This window comes from Mizuhopecten yessoensis, unplaced genomic scaffold (genome assembly GCF_002113885.1).
Source record: "Mizuhopecten yessoensis strain PY_sf001 unplaced genomic scaffold, ASM211388v2 scaffold716031, whole genome shotgun sequence".
Taxonomy (NCBI): domain Eukaryota; kingdom Metazoa; phylum Mollusca; class Bivalvia; order Pectinida; family Pectinidae; genus Mizuhopecten; species Mizuhopecten yessoensis.
The window spans coordinates 99,081-108,923 of NW_018479913.1; the positions used below are offsets into that span (position 1 = coordinate 99,081).

The 9,843-nt window shown below is 35.2% G+C and overlaps 1 protein-coding gene across 2 annotated transcripts in view; it reads right to left on the reverse strand.

The window, feature by feature from the left end:
• Nucleotides 1-9,488, reverse strand: part of LOC110441561 (trichohyalin-like) — a 92,260-nt gene extending 82,772 nt beyond the window's left edge. The window contains exons 1-2 of one of the 2 annotated variants that reach the window (XM_021484745.1): nt 9,441-9,488; nt 6,617-6,778 (exon numbers count right to left, since the gene is read on the reverse strand). In XM_021484745.1, the coding sequence (XP_021340420.1) occupies nt 6,617-6,733 (117 nt within the window). In that variant the 5' untranslated portion in view covers nt 6,734-6,778; nt 9,441-9,488. Of the gene's footprint in view, nt 1-6,616; nt 6,779-8,991; nt 9,227-9,440 lie in introns of those variants that run through there. The other variant, XM_021484746.1, reaches the window with a different exon arrangement.
• Nucleotides 9,489-9,843: the final 355 nt, after the last annotated feature.

Below are 9,843 nucleotides of genomic sequence, written 5' to 3' on the forward strand. Positions count from 1 at the left end.
ACACAGGATTGAGACATCTGTTTGTACAGTAACAGTAAGACACAGGATTGAGACATCTGTTTGTACAGTAACAGTAAGACACAGGATTGAGACATCTGTTTGTTCACCCTTCAACTACAGTTCAAAACCAAAAGCTATTTAATAAAATGTCAGGTAAACGAGTACTGATACCACCGAGGCTTGTAAGACTCTTATTTACACACCTTAACTATTTAACACCTGAAACAATTTGTTCAGAGATTTGAGTTGTATCCCACAGTAACAGGAGACATTGTCCCCAGCATGCCAGTACTGTGTGGAGCAAGGCCAACCATACAAATATGTGGTTCGTGTGAACTTGTTATAACGCACTATAGAGTTACATGATACATTATTTTTTATTATAAACTTATTTACTCAATAAACGTTTAAGTTTTTATTTTCCCACATTCTGTTAATCATTCATATAACAGATTAAATCAATTTATTATTTCAAAATTGATCTGCCTAGCTATAAAAAGGACCATCCTAATCTAAATACAGTACATGATTGTTTTATATACACCGTAAACGACTATTTTGGTAAGGATGGCCCGACACCGAGGAGGTCTGTTGACAGGATCCCCTCCCCCTGACACAAGGATTCCCCTCCAAGACCCCATGTACACTTCAATGAGTAAATGTTTGCCTACCCAATAGTATGTGTTTGTTATCAGAGGTTTGTCCAACAATTCAGGTGATTTTCATGATTAGCCTTCATCAATGTTTTAACGCCACACTACCCGGTAAATTTCATAGGTACTATCATTAAAATTAGTACATTATCAACACTTCTACAGATCTAACATATAACTCTATATCTGAATGGGTTTACAATATACCGTGTAACTACAGATATACTATTGTGAACAGAAACATGTTTTCATTATTGACTGGGACAGCAGAAATAAGGGTGATCTGTAATGGTTAAAAAGTAACTGGCTTGACAAAATTTCTCTGTGATTTTTATTTCCACACAAGCATTTGACATTTGACCTTGAGGTCAATGTCGCTGACCTGATTATAACTACAGAACACTACACACCTTCTATCGGAGTTCTAGGTACACTAGAAGTTTCAACCAGAAATCTGGGACAGTTTAGAAATTATGGATTGGAAACGATTTTGTAAGATTAGAATCAGGAGAGGAAGAGGAACCAGCTGTACCAATATAGTATACATGCTGCTTCCTGCAATTGAAAAGGAAAAATAAATACGTAACATATCGCAAAAAAGTGTCAAACAATCTATCAAACATAACTTCCCCAAGACAAACATATTTCAAAAGTTAATTTATAGGTTAACATGAAGTTTTAAAAAATACAGTGTTCCACTGCATTTTAGCTTTTAATTAAATTTATAGGATAACATAAAGTTTAAAAAATACAGTGGTCCACTGCATTTTAGCTTTGGGGGTACATACTTGATCAAGATTCTGTACCCCTAGGTACTTAGTAACATAGGACATTGTTGAAGGGGTATAACAAACTGTTTTGGGAGTGAAAAACCCTCAGTTGGGGGTTTCTGGGAACACCTGAAATATATAGGATAGCTTTATGGTAGCTTTCCTTCTATCACAATTTCACACATATTATTTTACTTAACATTGAAATATATATTTTGTAAATATGCACTGATCATAACTTACAACTGGCTCAAAGAGTTTAGACAGTTAGGAGAGTTCTGTGCATTTTGAGATTAACTATGCCTGTTACCATGGAAGCTGAGAGTGAGGAGGCAGACACAGAATGTTATTACCCTGTGTAAATCGAAACATCAACTATTGTGTAATACTATCTAATGAATCAACATTGACACAGGAGGGAGACACAAAGTTTATTACCCTGTAAATCAAGCTCAGCAGATTTATGTACTCAAACATTACTTAGTTTACATCAAGTATTGGACCTTGATTGTCAGAATATATCATGAGTATACTCCTGAGCAGCTTGTATTCGTGTGAGGTGATTTATACAGGACACAGGTACTGTAAAAGTTCTCCTTCAGATCTGTTTTACCCATATAACCCCAGCTGAATATCTACCACTGGGAACAGGCTGAGCAGCAATGTCTGGATCACTAGTCAGAATGACCCATGAAAACCCAGGTCTAATTAAACTGTGGTAAATTGTCCAGTGAAAACAGGCATTGTAAATCTACACACAAACACTATATACATAACCCAACCATGTCCTGCTAGATTTAAAGGGCAAATGTGAACAGGATATTTATAATGTATATATGGCCATCTATACAGTTAAGAATCTAGATGTTTCAATGACCTTACAAAAGGTTAAATTATAACCTGATTCTATCTTTCGTTGAGGGAAGTTAATGTGGGCCTTTAATTAACCTAGTGCTCCAGCTCTGTTTGGCATTTTCAGGAGCTGTTTGTCTTTTCACTTACAACAAAAAGTTATTGCATAATTAGGAAAAAAATATATTTATTACATTTTTTGCCTGTGAGATATTGGATTCTGGTGAACTGAAGAAACTGATAGCGACATCTTTTACTCCCAGTCACCATGGGAAGATCTCACTTTTGGTATCGACCCATCAGTTCAGGTAACTGCATTCAAAACTGCAGACTTTCTGTTCAGATGCAGTAGACACAATAGAATAAAAGATATTTTGGTACATCATTGCTCACACACTCTCAAGATATTTAAACACATCTACACATTTGATAACATTCTGTAAACAAATCTGACCAGGCAAATACTTTAGCCGAACATTATGACCGTGAGTATACACTTAGTCTATTCATGCAGACTTGTTGAGAAGCATATATGCATACAAAATATGGATCGAAAGATCTATTCTTTATGCACAAGATGAGCATACATAACATGCCTCAAACAACCAATACAATCACTAAAAACATATTTTTTCAAACTTACTCTGTTTTACTCTAGTTTTTTGAAAATGCCATAACGTTGGGAAATACCTTCGGTAATGCGAGATCTCGTCAAGTCATGTGACATTGCTCATGGCCTAATTTCCATTAAAAACATGGGTTGGTATATAAAACGTTGGAAAATACTTTTCGTAATGATCTTTGAAACATGTTATTGATACCACCTAGCGCATAAAGAATAGATCTTTCGATCCATGTGCGACATGTGTGTGAAAGTGACGATTTGTTTCTAAAATATCAGTTGGAAGTAGTATACGCTCCGGGCGCGGGTCGCATATTTCCCGCATATTATAGAGAGCCGGAGTTCTGACGTTAATCGACGACAGACCGATATGAAAAAAGTCGATAAAACGTCAGAATAATTCGGACCAACATTCGTTGTATATGTATATATAGTGCTATGAAATATGAGCCAGTTTTAAATACAATGGAACCCAATAACAGCACCACAGGGGTACATTACAATAATATACATGACTTATGTATAGGTCAGCCATATTGATAAAACAGTAGCTATTCAAATCACACATTGATAGGTTAATGAATTATTGAAACATCATTTCCAAACAAAAACGGCAGAAAAGCATATCAATGAGTGACATGTCTCCCTCCAATAAACAATAAGGTTTAGCCAGTATTATTCAACAGTAACTAGTACTGACTTCTGCACCTTAATTCTCCAGGACATGTGTCACTGTTTGCATGTTTTACTTTGTATAGCTATATAGGTTAGTGATTAATGAGCTGTACAATGAAGAAACAATAGTCATTATAGTGCTACCTCCAGTTTCTTCACAAAAGCAGTTGTGACCCATCAAGAGTTTTGTTGGGACACAATTTCAACCCCTGGTACCCAAATTTGAAACCTGACTCATATCCCTGGGTACTCAGAATATTTGCCCCAGTTTTCATCAATTCAAAACACATTGCCATTGAGAGGGCCCATGGGTCTATAAATGTCATTGGAGAGATTATTAATTCATCATCTCATCATATACTATAATGAACTTCATTAACTATGTTTAGCATGTTCTGGGCTAGAATTGATCAGCAATTAATGTATTATATAACTTGAATGATATAGCATTGGTATTAGAGCTGTAGGTCTCTGTCCCGACACTATACATCGTGTATATCTATTATTTCATCTTTTCTCTTGTTCATTCCAATGCAAATAAACAATCTGACTCAAAATGTTGTACGGACTCGATGACATAAACCTGCCCAATACATATAACTTAGACAAACTTGACATACAATGTGCATGAATGTACCCTCGCTTTTTATGCAAAGTGTTTGCAAATTAAACACGATGAAGTATACCTATCAATGCGGCCTATTTACAAGGCCATTATAATTATCAAAGGTGTGCCAACATAGCCACTCAAACTGACAAACTGCCAACGAATTATAAATAAGATTAAGTCTATAAAGTAAACAATACCGAGACCCTTATAATGGAAATAACATGTATACGGTAAAAAGGTGAATACATGTCTCTGGAGGAACAGCTTGATCAAGGGTGTTCATTTGATCAATATCCAGCCAATGATCTCAACTTATGAGACACTTAAAAGGCATTCTATATACATACACATATATATGGTAAAATTCACCATTACTGAATTAAAAATAATCAAATATCACAGATCGCATAATAATCATTATTACCTCAAAAACGGTTAGAGTATAATTGGAATTATTTTTATTCAAGACAATGTATATTTACAATGTAGGTATGAAGGACTCTACTTAAGATAGGTTGACCCTCATCTAATTCTACAATATATACGGTAAATTTGTTTAAATGTGAGCCGGATTTTTGTGTTTATCACGGGTAAATTATACATGTTGGTGTACAAAGTAATTAATTACACAAGATGGATTTAAAAGAGATATGACCTTTGACCCTGGGAAAACAAACTGTGTATGTTAAGTGACAAACCCCTTATGATAGTACTACTGTATTTACAATGTACAAGGCTACATCCAGGGACTAATCTAGCTTTATTTTGCTGCCGTTAAACAGCACTTTCCCCTCGAGAAAAAGGTACCAAAATTCCCCTATTTTCCCCTAAAATTCCAAAATCTTTATTATAAATGCGTTGCATTCTTTTTATCTTTTCTTCAAAAAAAGAAAATGATTTTCGAGCATCAAATTGAAAAACATCGATCGTTTTTGTTTATTTCCTGGAATTCATGAAATGTGTATTCCATCATTGCTGTCAAGCGCAGAAGTGAACCGATGTATGCATGCGTAACATCGCGGAACATCGCATCCGGAAGAAACCTTAAGTTAAAATCAACCAGACATCATGTAGCACAAGGAGGGTTTCATGTGTAAAAATAAGAGAGAAAGATGCAAAAGGAATCGTAGTATATATGCAATGTTTGCCAAACAGGCAAAAGGTCGGACAGAGTCGGAAATTGATACAGGTCCCCCCGACAGCAGTTAACATGCAACTACGTCGTCGAGTGCAGCGGTGCCCGACGTAACATTACTGTAGACATAGTCTAAGACGACAGTACCCTAATTGGATCACCAAACCATCATTTCATCAAATCATTGAACAAATCTGAGTAGGAATTGTAATCATTTATGGTTGTATCAAAGGGAAAATATCGATGAGTGTTCTTACAAACGAAATTAGCACCCAGGGCTCACTTAAGATATTTATAGAACACTCTTAAGTCACCAATCAGCGTCTCCGGTTTTTGCGAATGTCGAAACCCAAATCGGACCAAGGCTTGAATTTTGCAGTATCTTACGCTTAAAATGATATTTTTTGTCAGCATATTAACATTTTATGATGACCTTTAGAGTTTATATGACAAAAAGGATTTCTATAATGAGGATTTATTTTGACATGAGACGTTTCAATACAGAAATGTATGAGTTAAAATATACATGGCTATATTATAGTTATGTAAATTGTAAACAGAGGCTATTTTTGCAAAATTTGTAAACATTACTCAGGTTACAACAAAAATAAACTTCGTTGTTGGGACTGGCTTAGGTGACCATCCTACTAGACGTCTAGAAAGTCATGAAAATGAACACATTCACAAAATTGCTCACCAGTGATCAAGTTCATAGTGTATCCATGTCATTTTTTGCCTCGTCTTTTTATTCTAAGAAATAACAGCTAGTACACATACATAATACAAACAAACATCGAGACAGTCCGTTTATGTATTTTTCCCTTATTAGGGAAAAAAAATCCCCTTTTTACAGAAAGGGCACTTTCCCCCAAAACCTAGATTAATCCCTGACATCTAATAATAGTAACAGTGCAGACCTCTGACCTTCTATTATTAATGTGACGGTACATGTACAGGACAAACACGTTTGTCATGTTGTTTGAGGATATAGTTAGAGGAGCACCATTTACAATGTACTTTAGACTTGGATACATGTACATTGAAATACCTCTTAATTTGAATTCAAAATCACAAAGTTGTTTTTTGTTATTTTATCGTAAAGTATTCAATGACTCTATTAGCTAGTTTACTGATCACATCTAATCCCTGTTTATTGATCATGACTTATCCTTGTCTGACCTCTGTGCACTATATATATATTATAACTGACCCAAGTGCACCAACTGACCTTTGTGCACTGATCACTGACCTCTGTGCACCGTCTGACCTCTGTGTACTGCTCGACCTCTGTGTACTAACCTCATTGTGTTGCTGCTCCTCCTCCTGTCGGTACTCCTCCTCCTGTGCGTTCTGCAGCACCTGTCCGTCAAAGTTTAGGGAGGTTCCAGGATTCATCAGACTCAGGTTTGTGCTCATAGTGTCATGGGGCCGCCATCATACTGCTGCGCTGTGTAGCCCAATCTATGGCAAAACAACAGTCAATGACTTCAAATTTACAGTGAATGAGATATCACAGGATACCATCACATGGCCCTGCTGCTCAGTTCTTTACCCAAGTACAATGTAGTATGGTAATATGAAGCCCATAGTAATAGACGACTTCACAATACAAATCTGTACCAACTACTCTTTTTTAAGTCAACCACCTATTCAAATTTACTGATCAAGAGCACAGAATCAGAGAGTATATATATACACTTTTTCGGAACATTATACCATAGTATAGAGAATAACACTCATTCTTATTACTAATATAAAGTCCAAGATCAAAACTGATCAAGGGTATTTTTTGAAGTACGTAACACAACAAAGGAAATTAACTGCTCTGTATATAGTATATTATGTACACAATTTTGAGTTTGCAACAACTTTATAAAATGATGGATGTCCAATCTGTTATTATGAATACATAAAATATCAATTTAATATTTATTTTAGTTTAAAATTTAACTTAAAAAATTGAAAAAGTTAGATACAGGTGGAAAAAAATGGGCGTGAAACATTTCCTGTCATACGAGGAATTTAATTAGTGGTGATGCAAATCTTAGTTAAGAATGGTTTGTCTCTGGTATCAGGAAGAACTTAGTGTTATCCATGTGTCTAGTGTCATTGTACTTATACGTGGATTTGGAGAACATCTATATATGTATCAGTATAAGATCTATAGGGATCTACTGGATGTCAGAGAAAGAGATCACCTGTACAATACAATCAGGCCAGTAAAGCTATATCCAACCCAGGAGTCCCTCATTACTGAAGGTGCCAATCGTGATAAATCAACAGCACAAGTAAGGTGATCCTGTATTTTGTGTCAAACACACATTTACCTACACAGTGTTCATGATTCTTCATTGTTTATATATCTCTGAGTGGGATTTGAAGCATCATAATGAATTGTGCTATCTTTGAGTATAATGCTATATATTTTCCCATTTCATGATCACAAAAGATTGAAAATCTTTGTCGAGAAAAATAGTTCAGTTGGAATCAATTTAAATAATTGCTATCTGTCTGATTTGAGATTTTTCTTTTTGTATAAATATTGTACAGTACTACATATATACATTGTTGTATCATGTCGTAACTAGAAAAATGTAAGCTACATACTGCACCATAAATATATCTTAAAGTCTCTTTAGCAAATTATATAATGGTTGTGGGTTTTTTTCCTACAACCTTGAGCATAACTTGAGCTGTTAACATGAAAATACAATACTACAGTTATTTATCAATAATATAAATTATAACAGGAGCACCTCAGGGAAATGGGGGGAGGGGTATCTGGAGACTCCCCCATCCCCACCCATCCTTTTGTCTTGCAATAAATATGCAAAAGGGTAATCCTGGTCTCTCTCAAAAAAAGTTGGAAAGCAGTTACATACATTTAGTTTTTGTATTGGTCATATTGTTTGTTAAATCATTATGAGAGAAAAAAATTGAGAAGGGAATAAGGATGAAAAAAAGAGAGTGATATATTAGTATTTCTGGTGATCCTCGTGCGTATGGGCAAATGTGTGTTGGGAAAATCTTATCACAATAACATCAATCACTGGAAGTGTTCAGGTGATTATGCACACAGCGACAATCTCACATTTGTCTCTTGATTTATACAGTAACTATATATATATATAGATAAAATTTACACAGATAGAACTCGATAATTTCCACCAATTTCACACTGACTGGAACAAGTAAGAACACAGTAAATAGTAATGAAATAAAGTAATTAAATGCGGTATAATAAAAAAAACATAGAAATAAAGCAACATATAAATAACTTGAGGAATGCGTAATGTAACACAATATTTAACAAAAATGTAACACACAACAGTGTTTTCAGATCTTGGCATTTGTCCATAAAACTTGTTTTGGGTTCACAGCACTGACCCATAGTCCCAAAATTTCTTGTTTCCAAGAAGTACCAAAACATCCTAATTGAAAAATATCTAATTTACAAACGTCTCAAAACCAAAATGACTAGGTACCAAAACGTCAGTTGACTCAGTTCATCACTACTGTAGGTCATTAAATCATTTACAATCGCTGTTAAGGTGTCAACTGAAAAGACAAAACGGCTATATCCACAACATACAAAATCTACCAAATAATTCCAGCTCACAGAACATATCACATTATTCTATGAACTTAAGCGATTTGCTTCAATGGTACCTTACCCACGATTCAGGTTACTATCTAATTCACTTTCCTACTTCCATACTAAATATCGGATGAATGGGAAAACCGTTTGACAAGTCGGCGGGTCTGTCTGACCAGCGTAATTCCAACTGCTGGATAACTCATTAATCGATGATTATTTAAGCGTGTGACACAAACACTGTCTGGGAGATAATCCAGGTCTACTGTCAATCACACAGACACTACGTGCCACAGAGAAAAACACCTGTTACGCTTGCCAATACACAGACCACACATGTGCAAACTTGTTTTGGAAACAAATGTCAGGTCAATGCCTCGAGAAATGACCTCGTATGCATGGGGAAGTGGGTATAAAGGAAACATTTCTAGAGAAATTAAATACATGGTAGATAGTATCTACTTGTTTCAATGTTGATTCTTGAATTAGACATTTATATAGCACTTTTAACAAGCCATTTCCATTCACCTGCATTCTTTGCTTTGAAGCAGCCGCCATTTCTGTATACAATCCCACAATGCAACTAAGTTTCCGCTTGGGGAATGACGAATATTTGAAACGAATAACACTCTCTCCGGAACAACGTGTCTAAGCGCGCCGCAGTTCTTATCTAATACATAAATAGATATCACAAAAAGAAAAGGAGCAGACTTAGCTCAGTACAAAAAGAGGCAAATTCAAAGCACATTCTGACATTTTGGTAATAAAATATTTAAATTGTATGGCATATAGTTAAGCGGCCCTGTTTAACCGTAAATAATATATATTTACGTCTCTGGTATAAATGATAAATATCTCATTTTTTTTGTTAACGCTAAATATAATGACAATTTTGATAGTATTAGAGGTTACTGAAGATATTCCATTTATA